This window comes from Bos indicus x Bos taurus, chromosome 12 (assembly GCF_003369695.1).
Source record: "Bos indicus x Bos taurus breed Angus x Brahman F1 hybrid chromosome 12, Bos_hybrid_MaternalHap_v2.0, whole genome shotgun sequence".
Taxonomy (NCBI): Eukaryota; Metazoa; Chordata; class Mammalia; order Artiodactyla; family Bovidae; genus Bos; species Bos indicus x Bos taurus.
Genome location: NC_040087.1, coordinates 25,430,091 through 25,445,849, shown reverse-complemented (window position 1 = coordinate 25,445,849; position 15,759 = coordinate 25,430,091). Strand labels below are relative to the sequence as shown.

Here is a 15,759-nt window from a genome sequence, read left to right as displayed (position 1 = left end):
GTGTCTCGGACCTTTCTTCCTCCACACTGTCCCTTGAGTTAGCATGCTCACTTCCACCACTGAGGCTTTGCATAAACTCGTCTCAGAATGCTCTTTACCCTCTTCTTTGCTATTAACTCTTACCCAGCTTTCTAATCTCACCTCATGACACCTTCCCTGACCTCCTGTCTCCATCAAATTTCCCTCTCAGATTCTCTCATTGTACCCCTATATAATGCTCATCACAGCTGAAACGCCACTTGTGCAATTATCTGATTAATGTCTATCCACCACTAGACTGTGAACTTCAGGAACCAGGGGGTTGATTTATTTGGTTTCCTATTATTATTTCGTTTCCTGTTATTACTCAGTACCCAACACAATGGCTGGTGCATCATAGATTCTTACGAACTGTTTGTGGAGAGAATGAATGAGTGCCATCCTAAGAAGCTGGCTGTTTATCTTGTGGGCATCATTGAAAGAATGCAAGCAGAAAAATATGGTGATTTGAATTTTAAAAAGAAAATTCAGCAGTTTTAAGATAGGACAGACAGGGGTTTAAAGGACCAGGTTTAAACCTGTCACAATAGAACAACTGAAAATTATTGAGATTGTAAACCAAAGTGCCGTGGGATTGAAGAGCAGGAGATGGGCATGATGGTGCTTAGAAGGTAGACTCAATAGAACTTAGTGATTCAATGACATGGATGTCTGGTTGGAGGGGAGTGCCCACTAATCCAGGGTGTTCAGAGAATGAAATTTGTTTGCAGCAAGAGAGAACGTGAGCTCAGTTTTGGATCTGATGAAATTAGAGATCCATATGAGTCTTGCATGAGATATGAGATATCTACCAGGCCATCTGATATTTTCAACCCCCTTCATGGTGGCTTATTCTCATCCTGTTAACAAGGTCCAAGTTCATTCTTTTAAAGATTGAACATTCTTGGAGGCTTATCACCCTTTTATTACTCCTGCTCTTAACAGAATATCCCTGAACGGGCAGGGGGCTCATATGCTGCATGTGCGCAGGGCGTACATATCTGTATGTGCTCACCTCCTGTTTGTCCCTGTACTGTCTGCTCTCTTGGCATTTCTGAAACTGCTTTCAGTAAGGCTCCCAGAAGCTAAATCTGCACCCCTGGAGACTGAATATACAGATGGACAATACCAGACCATATATAAAAATATAACTTTGACCTGCAACCTTCAGCAACAAGCCCGTGAAACCAATCCTTTATGTACACTGAGCAACCCCAGGAAGCCAGCCTGTTATCCATCAGACTTGTTGGAAGCTTCAGATCGCCATCCCCGGGGACAGTTCAGGAAGTTAGGCCATAACTTCTATAACAACCAGCCCCAGATGACCAGGACTTGATTCATAACCAGAAGTTTCCCTGTTTTTTTCCCCACCTGAGGGCGCCTTCCTCAGCCCTCTTCTCTACTTGCATTCTTAACTCTGCTCAGTGGCGGCATCTGCTCCTTAAGGTTTTAAATACCACTTCTGGTGCACTTCCTCACCCCTGTGTGCAGCCCAGACTTGTTCTGCAGGTTGTCCCCTAAACTCAATATATATATCCCAAAGCAAGCTGGTCTCCCACCCCAGCACACTGGCCCTATCATCTTCCCTCCTGTTTAGTCATGCCACACTCACCAAATCACCACAGAGAAATAAGTAGATTGCACTGGTTGCTTTGGCCTCCTAAACACATCCTTACTGCCTCTTCTTCATCCCCATCACCACTGCACATGTCAGGACTTCACTATGTCTTTCCTAAAATATTGCCAGTCACCTAATGATTTTTCAGTTGCCAAGCTTGTCCCCTTTCACACAAGCCTCTACTGGTCTTTTATAAGCATACATCTCAGTATGCCACGCCCCACCCCAAACCCTTCACTGCCTCTTGACTGTTTCATAAAGGAGCATGTTGGCTCCCACAACGACTCACCAGCCACATTTCCTGCCAAGCAAGGAAATGGAACTCAATGTCCTAAGTAGACACGTCACGCTGTTGAGACCCCGAGCCTGTGCAGTGATGTGTCCCAGGTGGAGGGAAAGCTCTGATGATGCCCTCCTCACAGGTGACCTATGGTCTTAGCTTGGAGTCCTGACAGAACGTTCACAGCAAGTAGCTTGACGCCTGTGAAGAGATCTCTGCTCAGACAGCCGCCAGCCTGAGGGCCATGTTGGATTCAATTAGCTGTGGTTCGTGAACTTGAGAATTCTCTTTCTTGGACGCCCTGGTTTCTACTTGGCTTTTAGGTATGGCTGGAACCAAATAGAGGAAATAGATGCTTTCCCAGGAGCAGGGGAGTTTCACACACTCCCCCTCAGAAGTATTCATCAGCTGCACAGAATGAGTCCTTGCTTATACTTACAAATGTGGCCCTTCCCCTCCTGTGACCCCGTCACCAGATGAGGCTAAGGGGGACAGTGGGCTCCCCCCGACTCTCCAGAGACACGGCCAGGGTCCCAGCAGGCATCCTTCTGTCAGCCAAAGCAACAGGAAGAAAGAAAGTCAATATTGGAGGGCAACGGCTGATTGTTAGAGCTGGGCTCAAGTGGAGGAAAGATAATGGTCTGGTGATTTCACACGTAAACATTTTTAAGATGCCAATAGCCAGCAGGCAGCTTTTCACATCAGATATCTGTGAAGAGCGGCGGAGTCGGGGGAAGGTGGGCAGACAGGGTCCTCCCACCTGAAGCTGAAAATATAGGAGCTCAGTCTGGAGGAAAGGGTGTCTCATTTTCCAAGTGCCAGGTCGCGCCTCCCTGATTTACGGCAAGACTTTTGAAGCTGACTGCTCAAATCTAAAGTTACTGCAGCGGCCTCCTGCGCTGGGAGCAAAGGATGAAGTGGATGACAGTGAAGGAGAGTAAATAGAGCCCTAGGAGGCCGGCTCTGGCCAGGAGCTGCGCCCGTGTCCCGACAGACTATGAAGCCTGACGCTGTGGGAGTCGGGATCATCTTTACGGGGGTGATACAAAGGCAAACGCCTGGGACACTTAAGCTGCCTGCAGCGGGCAGCTGGCTGTGCTCCGTGATGTGGGCTTGTGTTTTAATCACCCCCCCATATGCACATATACTCACACACAGCACGTTTGCACCACACATACATGCACACATGCATGTATACACACTGCACACCCCTGCATACATACATGCTTACATACATACCACGTATTCACACCACACACAGATACATGCATACATACATACCACATACACTCCTACACACACACACCCATGCACACACACACACTGCCTGTTCACACCATACATATAGACACATACACTGCACATACCACTCACACATACATACTTTCAGGATAAATTTGTAGTGATTCTACTAGGAACTCCGGTGCCGGCCGCCACCGTGGATGCTGTGGAGTGAGGGGGAAGGAGCCTGCTAACTACAGCAGCACAGAAGCCGCGGTGGTTATGGTTCTGAGCTCTTAAAGCTAAATGTTGATGCAGCAGATGTCCAAATGGAGAAGTTCCATCTCTAGCAGGCCCACTGGCTTATGATGGGGGTCGAGTTTACCCAGAGGTCAGTCTGGATATAGGGCCACATTAAGGAGAAGCGAAACCTTGGATGCTTATAGTGGAGTGACCGCCTGGTTTTCAGGAAACAGATGTGCCTCTGAGGAGGGGTGCAGATTACAGCTTGGGGTGAATGAATGTGGCTGTGGAGGGGTTTATGGGGCTATTTTTGCTGGAACGCCAATGAGTGGAGCCGAGCGCTGGGAGGAGGCAAGAGCCTGTGCAAGGAGGCCTGACTTGGCCCAACAGACCCTCGCCTCCCTCTCACCTAGAAAGTTCTTCCCTGCTGGCAAGTGGGAGGCAGAGCTGAATTGGATAATCTTCACTGTGATGGATAGAAGTGATCCTCTAAGTCTGAGGGCACCTTTGCTACTGTAAGAGGGACTCATGGAGGCTCTGATCCGCTGACACTACAGAGACTGAGGCTCAGTAGTGAGCAGACCTCCAGGCTGGCAAGGCTTCAAGCTCTGTTATTCCAGAGACCTGATTACTCAGGTGACAACTGCCTGCCTTCTAGGCTTCCCTTGTAGCTCAGCTGGTAAAGAATCTGCCTGCAATGCAAGAGACCCTGGTTCGATTCCTGGGTAGGGAAGATCCCCTGGAGAAGGGATAGGCTACCCACTCAAGTATTCTTGGGCTTCTCTGGTGGCTCAGCTTGTAAAGAATCCACACGCAATGCAGTCAGTCCCTGGGTTGGGAAGATCCCCTGGAGAAGGGGGCTACCCACTCCAGTGTTTTAGCCTGGAGAATTCCATGGACTGTATAGTCCATGAGGCTGCAAAGAGTCGGACACGACTGAGCGACTTTCACTTTCTTTTCTCCAGCAGGGCTGCCCTTGGTGTGTTTTCCTCAGACATTTTTGGTACAGACTTGTTGAGAGAGGGAAGCCCTGTTGTGAGACGCAGAGGGATTCAGGTATACATACCCATTGACAACATTTTTGCAGAGAAGCACACCAAGGTGTGGACAAATCAGGAGAACCCACAAAACCACTGGGCAGGAGACGTCCCTTGAGACAATCAGTGGATGCAAGTGTTGGAATGAGGTCTCTCTCCCATCCTGAGCAGGAAATGTTCAGTTTTCCAGTTTAAGAAAACAGCGTGAACCTTCCTCTACTGAGAAGCTAGGAAACAATAGAAGCTATTGACGAAGCCCAAACGATTTGCCCAGCATGAGCAGAGAACTTAGAAAATGTTCTTGAAAAAAAGAAACATCCACAGCCGTGAGAACAGAGGGAACCATGTTGAGAGAGGAAATTAAACATGTCTAGGTTGACTTGGCCTTGATTTACCTGTTGAAAATGAAAGGATATTTCACATTCTGAACAACGTGCCCTTCATGACAAGTTCACCGCTTCGTTGGAAGAATCCAGAAAATTAATAGGTAATTCTGATGGAATAACGAAACCTCTCTCGGGTGGAACATTAATTATCACCCCGCTGTAGGGAAAGGTGATAATGTGGATTTGTCCGGGAGGGAGGAGAGAGAGAGCTATTTTCAGGGTCAGTGGATTTCTCTTTTCCTTTTTTTTTTCCCCCCCAGCGGTGAAGCAACACAGGAGAGAATGATGTGACTCTTTTCCCCTACTGTGATCCGAGAAGCTTTGGGATTTGGAGACTCTACTCCTTGTAGGAAGGGGTTAACACATGACCAGGTCCTCTGTTTGCACAGGGAGGCTGCCCTCTTGTCACTGCGGTGAGGGATCCATCAGGGTTCGTATTATTTCAGAAAAGGAAGGGTCTCTACTGCTCCCTCAAGTGCTGTTCACCCGGCTTCACTTCCTCCTTTAACCAGCCCTGGGGACCCAGCATCTGGGCTGTTTCGTTTCTACCCACCACATTTTCAGTGGACCACATGGGCCGGCCCGCACGCCTGTTCTGTGTGCCAGCTGAGGGTGTGAGGGGCCCACTGCCCGGGCTGTATCCTGGCCTCCTCAGGCCCGGCCGTAGCCTCCATCTTACCCTCCCCGAGTTCCGCTGTGTTCTCTCCGTTCCTACAGTTTGAAGCACATTTCTCCTTCTCTTGGCTGATCTCTGCTTCTCCTTCAGACCCTCCCTTAGGGCCACCTGATCCAGGAAGCCTCCTCTGAGTGCCCCCAGCCCTGTATCTCAGTGAGGTGAATTCCCAGAGTGCCCACGGAGCACCCCGGCTCTCTCCTCACAGCCCTGACCGTGCTGGGTGCCGCCCCTCTGCTCGCTGGTTTCCCACACCAGACCCCAGCGGTTAGATCTTCCATCTCGTGATCCCAGGACGGATCCTGTGAGCCTGACAGGGGACTTGCTGGAAATGGGACTGGCGCCTGACAGGGGCTTGCTGGAAATGGGACTAGAGGGTGTGCCCTGAGGGCGGATGGCAGAGAGGGTCCCCCAGGCTGAAATCCCGTTACCGGCTGCAGGTCCTCTGAGAAGTTCCCGGAAGTCAATGGGCAGTGAGGGGTGAGAATTAGACCATTCTTGGGAAACACCTCACCTTCTGCTTCCTAAAGAGATGCACTGACGGTGCCATTGGTGGGATCTTATTGCTCATCCTGTCTCGGGGAAGGGGGGTCCACTCACTTTGGTGAAGAGACCAAAGCCATGTCAAAGCTACAGGAAGGTATGCCCTGTGATTCTACAGAGCATGTCCTCGGACTGGGTTTGAGGAGCACACTGTGAGACTCTGAGCTGAGACTGTGGTGGCTCATAGGGTAAAGCGTCCACCTGCAATGCGGGAGACCCAGGTTCGATCCCTGGGTCAGGAAGATCCCCTGGAGAAGGAAATGGCAACCCACTCCAGTACTCTTGCCTGGAAAATTCCATGGATGGAGGAGCCTGGTAGGCTACAGTCCATGGGGTTGCAAAGAGTCGGACACAACTGAGTGACTTCACTTTCACTTTTCTGTGAGATATTAGTATTCTTACCCTCAAATGACACTCTGGGTCCTAAGACCCGGGCAGCTTCAGTCTTGGCAGCTGTCATTCCTTCCTTCCCTCCCACTCTTGCTCTCCGCTTTCCTCCCCTTCTTTGCCTCCTTCCAGGGGCTTTCTAAGGGCAACACACAGATCTCTGAATTGTTGTAAGAGAGCAAGCCACAGATGCGTGTGCGCATGACTGAAGCTTGGCCTGCAGACCTAGCAGGCTGAAAGGGCCAGTCTCAGGCTGGTAGGGGTGCCTCGGCCCCCGACAAACTGGAGTTCGGCCATCTGTGAGTAATAAATCAGGTGCCCCAACTCGTGGGCATCCAGAGAAGAGTTCTCACCAGATCTGAGATTCTCAAGAACAGGAATTGTGTCTTGTTCATCTCCGCCTCCACGGCGCGTCACTCACTGTAGGTCCTGGACGATGCTTGCTGAATAAATGTGCTAGTTTAGGACAGCTGTAAATCGCGTGCTAATTACGAAGGGAGGAGAGGACTCTGGGAGGCCTTCTACCTCAGAGGGCCAGGAGCAGAGCCAAGGGTATCACAGGGTGTGGGCACCACCGAACAGGCAGATGGCAAACACATCCTCGAGTGGGAGAATCCAAGTTGCTGTAACCACAGGGTCTGATGATGTCCGGGTTGTCTGAACCCCAGACCAGGAGTCTCAGAATAAATAGCAAAGCTTTCTTCTGGAGACCCCTGTCCTTGTCTTTAACATCTTCTGATCATAGTAAAAATGAAAATGGACAACAGAGTTTCCCTTTTCTTTTCTAAACCCCAGTGAAGTGCCCCAGTAAGTGCGGTGTTGGCACTTACTCAAGAAACATTTGAATGAACGATTTGGATGTGCAGGCAAGCTGGCAAGGACATCTGTCGCAGAGCTGGCGGCCAGCGTGAGTTTGGCTGGTCCAGCTGGCTGGGCGGGGCTCCCCGTCTTCCCTCGGTGCCCCTTCTGGAGCTGGGGAAGCTGGCTACCTTCGAAGACAAGGCAGAGCCTCTCTTGTGTGTAAGGAATTCCCCGGGATGCCGCTTTCCCTGTTACCCATTTACCTCCATGTGCAAAACTTCCTTAACTGAACGTTAGTCCCGCCCCGCTGGAACACCCATCTCCCAGTTTCCTGACATGGCAGTATTACCCTCCTCAATCCCAGAGATGCCAGTAGCGTTTGACGTTTCTGTGTCGGGGCAATTTTTTTGTTTTTTCTGATGGCAGGTTTTTGGGGAAACTGCCAGCCTCATAAAACAAGGTAATGGTCCTTAGGAAACAATCACTTTCGCTATTGTTTCACAGCAGTTGCCCTGAAAGCCTAGAAAGGACCTAGCAATTTCACTGCAGAGGAGCAAAAGGCAAAACAACAGCCGCGGCGGCAGCGGCCGCATGTAGATGGCTGGGAAGGGGATCGCTAATTTTACAAGTGCTCCGAGATCCTCTGGCACCTTCATAGGACACCAGGGGACCTGGAATCACTTTTGCTGGCCGACTTTTCAACCTCCTATCTCTGAACAACTCACGTAGGAAAGAACTTGATTCCGCTGTACATTTTTGCAATTTTCTCTCAGGTCAATATCACACGTGGGTTGCCTAATAGGACATCACTATAAAAAAAAAAACAGCAGCTAATTTACAGGGTAGTGGATAAAACAACACTCTTCTCTGGAGAGCTGGGGCAGATAGGTGGAAGGATAAAGTCGGGCTGAATGGTATTTGATTTCTTTGTGTATATCCGAGTCACTGGCCCAGGCGGGAAGGTAATATATGAAAAGGGACATTTTTGGAATAGTTGTTTTTGAATTATGCTCATGAAATAGACACTCTGCCACGAAGGACATGTGGGAAAGCTACACTCTGACCGCATGACTAATTTTTAAAGCCTTGCATAGAGAGAATTCCCCCCAAGAACACAGCTGGGTTATTCCTTCGTGGACTGAATGTGTCAATTATGAACTGAACTGAAATGAAATTTTACTCCATTCCGGCAGAGTGAACTGAGGAGTGGACATTGGAGCTCGGGCATTACGTAGTAGTTCATACACCAAGTACTATTCTTTTATTAACCTTTAAGAACATGTTTTACATAAAAACAGGCAACATCAAAAAAGCTCAGTTGATAAATGAACATAATATATCACAGATGATTTCATCCACATTAACCTACATTTATTAGCTTAAACTGAGAGATTAGGAAAAAAATCAGATCTCATTCCAGCTTTAATCATGGATACAAATCATTTGATAGTTACTTCATTAAGATTTTGAAAATCAAAGATTAACCTGTGCCATCTGATCCATGCAGCAATTGATAAATTCAGTATTTTCAAAGGAAACATTGAATTTTTTTTCTTGCACCAAATTGAAACCTTTCAGAAACTTGTTTAAATACATCAAGTTCCGAGCCCACCTTTTCAGTATGCATGAGCAAAATACTATTTAATTTCACACTCAACTAATCCTTTAATAATTTTCTTTCACCCAGAATGAAAAAGACTATTATTAATTTCCTAATAAAATTAAAAAAAAAATAGTTATCGAGGATATGACTCTAACCTTGGACCAATTTCAATTTTAAAAAATTTTTTTCTAAGAATACATCAAAGATTAATGTCAATGGCCAGTGAGAAATTGTCCCTAGAGAACTATTCAAGGTCTTTTTCTTACCGCATTCAATTGGACTGGAATGAATTGCCATTATAGCATCTTTATCATCACTTTTAAAACCCTACTTTCTCTTAATACCAACAGTGAAGGCTTTTAGAACTATTATTTACTTTAAGTTAATAAAGTATATCACAGACAAAAATATACAATTTTACACTGAAGCAACATTAAGGGTCTCATGTCAGTGGGCCAAAAAAGAATGTCGAGGAAATTTACAGGTAGGATTTAATTACAGAGATTGCACTTCCTTTATGAAAAAGAATGAAACTAGAGCCCTCACTTGTCTCCAAGGGCAAGACATTGCAAACCCCGTGATCAAAACACCTGCCAGTTAGAAGCTCACTCACTGAAAAATGATCGCATAGCTTCAGCATTGAAGCCCATGAACGACAACAACAGCAACACACACACACAAAAAACCAAAGGGGGAAATAAAGACCACCTCACCCAGAGGCATCCTAAGCTTCTACACTGAATTTCCTGTTTCCCACCAGTTTATGACCCTTAATGTTACTGGATGGATGGTTGCATATTTGAGATGATTAAAAAATGAAAGACTGCTTTAAAAGCACCTCCTCCTCAAGTATGTAATTACATACAAATGAAAGATTCCTTCTGACAGTCCTAGGGACCCCATTTGTTACTGTTTCATGTATAAGCACCATTGAGCCAATTTTTAAAGCACATTTGCAGTGATCAAATGTGTTCTCAAGTTTCATTGATTTTTTTTTTTGTCTTTAAACCAAAAAATGTGTGAAGTGTGTCCATTGATGCACGCCTTATCATATCTGAATTGACAAAAATGTTAATTTTGGAAGTGCTTTTAATCACTATTTTCCCCAACAGACTAGAATGGCTTCATGAAACTTGATTAAAGAAATCCGTATCTCCCAAAGAAGCACATATCTGACCCTCTATCACTGCATGCAAAATAAGGGTCTGTCTGAGAGTATTTTTTCCCCAAACTCCTAATGGAAATGGCAGACAACACACAGGAAAGGCTAACCCTTGAACTGACCAACTTCAAGTTTTAAAAAAATCTTTGATTGGATTCCCACCCCCACCCCTCCCAAATCATGTAGCAGTTTAAAAAATTAATGATTTACAAATTATAGAAAAGATATGTTATCTACAATATATGCCAGGTGACTCATTAATTTTTTTTTAACCCATACCCAAATGAATAATTATATTAAACTACCATCTTGGATCATGGTGCTTTCCACAATTCTGAAATTACAAGGAAAGAGGGGAGACATACCAGATTTTCTTTTTTTTCTTTTTGGTTATTCTTTTCTCTGCAGAATTGGGCAGAGAAAAGAAGGCAGTGAACCTTCATTCTTTGGAACAGGCCCTCTATAGCAAACTTCAGCCTGGGGCACCTTTTTATGATCAAATTAAAAACCTTTGAAATCAGAAGTTTATCATGGAAATGCTGACAGATCCTGACCCAGAGAAGGGCTATCGGGCAACACAATAATATGAAGAAAGCTCTCCCTCAAGCACAGTTGCCCTTCAGCACGGGGACAGAGTTGTGTAATGGGCGCCACTGGCCAGCAGACAGCCATGATTTAACGTGCGTGAGCCTTGGTCACACAGTAGCTCTGTGACCCTCTGTTAAGCCAATTTTTCTTTTCTTTTCTTTTTTCCAACTGAAATATGCCTCAAAGGGTAAAGGATTGCAATTTTAGCCTTCATTTATGGATATATTGCTTTCTTTCAACAATATCTGACGGGCCTGTTGAGCACCACCCATGGGGGTGCTGAGCAGGTTCTAGGAAGGTCTCACTGAATACAGAACACCAAGCATTTTCAGTAGTTTATTTGCATTTTTTTCTCTGCTTATTTTAGTATGCACCACGTGTAAAATCAGATGAGGGCTACAGAAAAAACATTTTCCATGACCGAAATCTTACTTTTCCTTCTAACGATATGGAGCAAATCACATATGCATTGATTATGAGAATAAATGGTTTCTGCTACAGTGCTGAGAAAAAAAAAATGTGTTCATCAATATGAACGGTTCTCATCTACAGAGATGGTTTACATGATGCAAGTAATGAAAGAGTTTTTCCTTAACTAGTCTACTACCAAAACTGAAACAAAATGAATCTTAAAATTCCCCTTGAAAATACCATATGGTTGGTCATGTATCAATAGAGGAAAGACAGTCCCCATCACCAGGCCACCACCATAAAAGCTATATTAAATACATAGAAAAGAAAAATATGGGGACACTTGTGGCAATGAGTAAATTGATAAGTACAGAGATACACTGCCATAATGGTACATATTTATTCTCTAATAAAGTGAAATAAAAAATAAGATCAATTTGGTTATAGAAATTCCTTAAAGAACACCACCACTTAATTATTTCAAACTTGAACTATCCCAAGAATGTCGTGAAAAAAATTAGCACTGGCTAAGAAGCAAAAGCAGTCTGGGTACACCCACGTAATCAGCATGCCTTGTGCTTGTCTGTTAACCCTCTGAGTACATCTCTGACATTCAGGATCTCGATAGCTTAGTGCTGAAAAGATTGCATTCCATCTGATTACTCAATATTTCTACTTGACAGGTCTCATTCCACTATTTATTCAGCATAGATCATTCAAATTCTGCAGCGATGCGCTGGGATCCCCATGCTGAACGGCCCTGCATTCTTCCGAGCGGCCCCTCTGCAGTGTTATGGGAAACACGCCACAGCTTTACACAGTCCACAGTCCTTCAAGACTTGGGTGAAAAAGGCCTGAGCCATGCACTGTAAGGTATGTACACTAGATGCTGGCATCATACACACAATGCCCATGGAAAAAGCAGTAATTAATTCAGAGAAAGAAAGTGAAGTAAAGTGAAAGTTGCTCAGTCGTGTCCAACTCTTTGTGACCCCATGGACTATACAGTCCATGGAATTCTCCAGGCCAGAATACTGGAGTGGGTAGCCTTTCCCTTCTCTAGGGGATCTTCCCAACCCAGGGATCAAGTCCAGGTCTCCCGCATTGCAGGTGGATTCTTTCCCAGCTGAGCCACAAGGGAAGCCCAAGAATACTGGAGTGGGTAGCCTATTCCTTCTCCAGGGGATCTTCCTGACCCAGGAATAGAACTGGGGTCTCCTGCATTGCAGGCAGATTCTTTACCAACTGAGCTACCAGGGAGGCCCAAGGAAAACCACAGTCTTACCGCAGGTAGGTCTCCGCACATAGGCTTTCTTCATATTCACACATTTATAACTGAGGCCAATCTAGGAACCTGCTCCTTCGTCTTACTTTGAATAGTGCTTTGCTTTCTAAAGAACTCTAGTTCTAGAGAAAGCAGTAATTTCTGACCAGTTCTGAGTACTTTACTGTATGGAATCTGCCTACACCATACCTTCCTGGCATCCTGCCCGCCCCCTCTTCGCCAGAAAACCCAACTGATTTGTGCTACTTTGTGATGTTGTGTGTCAGATTTCAGGACTCTCTTAAAAAACAGGTGGGGGTGCTCTCAGTAAATGACCCAATATTTACATGGCAAGACAACACAGAAGAGATAAACCTAAAGGTGAAAGAGTCAAAAACTTGGGGAGGGGGCAGCGAGGGGCGGGGTGGGGACCATGGTGCAGAAGTCATGGCATGCTGTGATTTTTAGATCGATAGTAATAGAGACCATACATTTATCAGCTGAAGAGTAAAAGGTGGCCACTGAAGACCGATCTGTGTCTGAACTGACTGTGGGAGTGCTGCACACACATTTCAAGACTTTCAGGTGTCAAAGTACATCTCAGAGCAGAGACAGTGAGTGCTGTCCAGCCATCTAGATGCAAATTTCATGAGCCATCATGGTTGTCTTCCCGGCCAGGGAGCGAAGCAAACCTCAGGAGGACATTTGAGTTGGGACAAACCCTGCCTTGCCAAACACCCCGGCCAGCCTCTTCCCTAAGCACCTAAGCAGTGACCGCAGGCTGCTGCGGGCCCCCATTCCAAGCATAACACACTCCAGGGGAGACACAGGGCTAGGGAGAAAGATTTGGAAACAGGAGTAAAATACAGCTGTTGGACAGGACTTGGACCAAAGAAAGAAAATAGCATCTCTCTCTGGACAGCTAAAGACAGTGCTATATAAAGGTCATCCTAGGGAGCGGAGGTTTTATCCTCAGGGATACCCTCTAGCTCTCCCATCCTGTTCTCCCTGAGACTATATGTAAGTAACCTAAAGGTGCACGTGGAATCATCTCACCGATGGTTTATTAAAAAGCATTTTGAGAATATTCTAGACTGCTGGTCCACTCTGCTTTCTCCTTGGCCACCTTGCAAAGCACTTGCCTCTGGGCGCCTAGTCCCGGGCGCTGCTCCTGTGTATGGACTTCATGTTGTGTGTGTGGACTTCATACTCTGTGTGGATCTCACACTGAAGACTGAACTGCGTGAAAAAAGCAGATGAGACAAAGAACAGGGTCTTGTTGCCTCTTCCTGTTTGACATTCCAGCCCTGTAGAGCACCTGGCAATTTATTGCTCTTTTCCACCAGTTTGTTTGTTTTTTTTTCCTGTAGATGTTTCATACTGAGCAGGCAGACCCTGACTCACCAAGTACAGGGCAAGCTATGGTGACTTCCTGAGGGTCTGCACTGGCAGCAGTAGCAGCTGAAGTGGAAGCAGCATTTCTGGGGCGTCATCAGCACGTCTTCATATGGAGGTGATTTGGGGGAGGGGGGCCACCGTCTATATCCTGGGTCAGGCTGTTGGCCACAGACCCAGGTCCCTTCACTTGGGATGCAGGACTCAGGGAAGCTGGCAGTTAGACCTCTTTCTTTAAAAAAGCCCCTTTCTTAATAGGATTGTGAAGAGGAAAGGGATGCTGATGCTTAAGTTATAAACCTGCCATGTTCTAAACCCACAAAAAAAGGACAAGCAAGACAGCATGCTAGACGCTCTTCCTGTCTGGACATCTCAGCATCTAATAACCTCTTAATCTCTAGCAAAATCAAGAAACATGTGCATATAAATCCAGAGGCCCGAAAGATTCCCTCAAGCATTCTCCATAAAATCCCATGCACTCAGAGGGTTAACACGTGCTATGTTACATACTGCAGAGCCTAGCTCCACTGATGAAAACATTCATTGCTTCTACATTTTAAAAGTCGCAAAATAGCCTTAACCCTTTGAGGACCCAATTAGCAGCAAGTTGTCATCTTCACCAACAACATGTCACAGTCTCATTCAGCAAAAGGGAAATCGCTACAAGAATACCAGAAAAACACACTGTTCTGCTCGGCCATTCAAGCATTGAGTGCTAGGTAGATCAGATGAAACTGTTTGACATAAATTTGGGGGTGGGGGAAACAAACCTCAGAGTCTCAAAGGGTTAAGCTAGGACTTCGAGTAAAAGGGTCTTATTAAAAGGGCGAGTTTGGGGAGCGAACAGTCTCGGAGGAGCTCGGCGAGTAGTCTTCCGACTCCGAGTTGAGTTCCGGCGGAGCTGGCTGGGCCTTGTACCGGCTCCTCACATCCGGGTTGCGTCTTCGTCGGAAAACCTGCCTCTCCTTATCAAGAGCGGTGGTCTAGCAGGGGCATAAAATGAGAAAGAGGACAATTAGGCCGAAGGAAACGGCAAACACACACACACACACACACACACACACACAGACGCACGACACTTTCTGGAACTTTCTGAAGTCAGAAAAATATGCTGGCTAAAGTTAACCGTCCACAATGGCTCACTTACGGTGCCCACAGTCACCACTGCTGGGGTGCCCTCTGCTCCCCCAGATGCAGCTCCTGCGAGCCCCTCGTGGTGACATCGCAGGCACAGGCAGGATGGATGATGTTCAGCCTCTCGCCCGCCCTCCCTAGACTTCCCTGAGCTCCACATCTGTGACCCTTGGTTGCTCCCAGCCTATCCAGAGACCCCCCTTCCCCCAGCCCCGCCGGTAAACGGGAGCCCAGGGCTTGTGCGCCTGACATGCGAGGACACCGGGCAGTGCCTCGTTCATCAACATGCAGCTCCAGGCAGCTGTATAATAAAAGACGAGAGGTGATGAAGTTGTCAGACACGGAAACTGAGCCACAAGCTCATCCCTTTATTTTAGCACCTCCTCATTCTAAATGATCTTATTATCTGTTGACGAGGGAGTGTGGGAAGGGTGGGTTTAATTTGAATGAACCAGCTCTGACGTTGAAAACTGCTCTGAATGCAATTAAACCTGATGGAAACCTTCCCATGGATTTCCCTCTACAAAGTTCGTTTTCACTGTAGTACATGGGAATCTACGGAACTGAGGTTCAGCGTCAGGGACTCCAACTCCTGCCTCCTTTTCCGGAGGAAACCTCGGATCGTCTCCAGGATGTGCTCTGGAAGTTATTATGACATCAGGATTGGGAAGGGCATGGCTTCATTACAGATTTTAATGGGTGTGAGCAGGATGGCTCATTACAGAGAAACCTTACACAGAGAGCAGGAGAGCAGGTACAAAGCCTGAAGAAAAATACAGAACACACATAAAAGTTTGAAGGCATCCTTGTTTGAAAGTCCCTCTTTAAAAGGATGTAGCCTGGAGGTTATTCTGCTTTTAAGAGATTACTTTTCCTCTACAGGGATATATACCACCATTTTTCCTCTTGGAAATTTACTGTTAACTTCTTCAAAGAACAGAGATAAATTTATAGCCGGCCGGGTTCTGAGAACAAAGTGAAAACTAAGCCCCTCA

General features: G+C 46.4%; 1 protein-coding gene across 4 annotated transcripts in view; it reads right to left on the bottom strand.

Annotated features, from left to right (window-relative positions):
• Positions 1-8,442: 8,442 nt before the first annotated feature.
• DCLK1 (doublecortin like kinase 1) overlaps positions 8,443-15,759 on the bottom strand; it is a 354,905-nt gene continuing 347,588 nt past the window's right edge. For 2 of the 4 annotated variants that reach the window (XM_027557410.1, XM_027557411.1), the window contains one exon: positions 8,443-14,613. In XM_027557410.1, the coding sequence (XP_027413211.1) occupies positions 14,449-14,613 (165 nt within the window). In that variant the 3' untranslated portion in view covers positions 8,443-14,448. Of the gene's footprint in view, positions 14,625-15,759 lie in introns of all 4 variants that reach the window. The other 2 variants (XM_027557408.1, XM_027557409.1) reach the window with 2 other exon arrangements.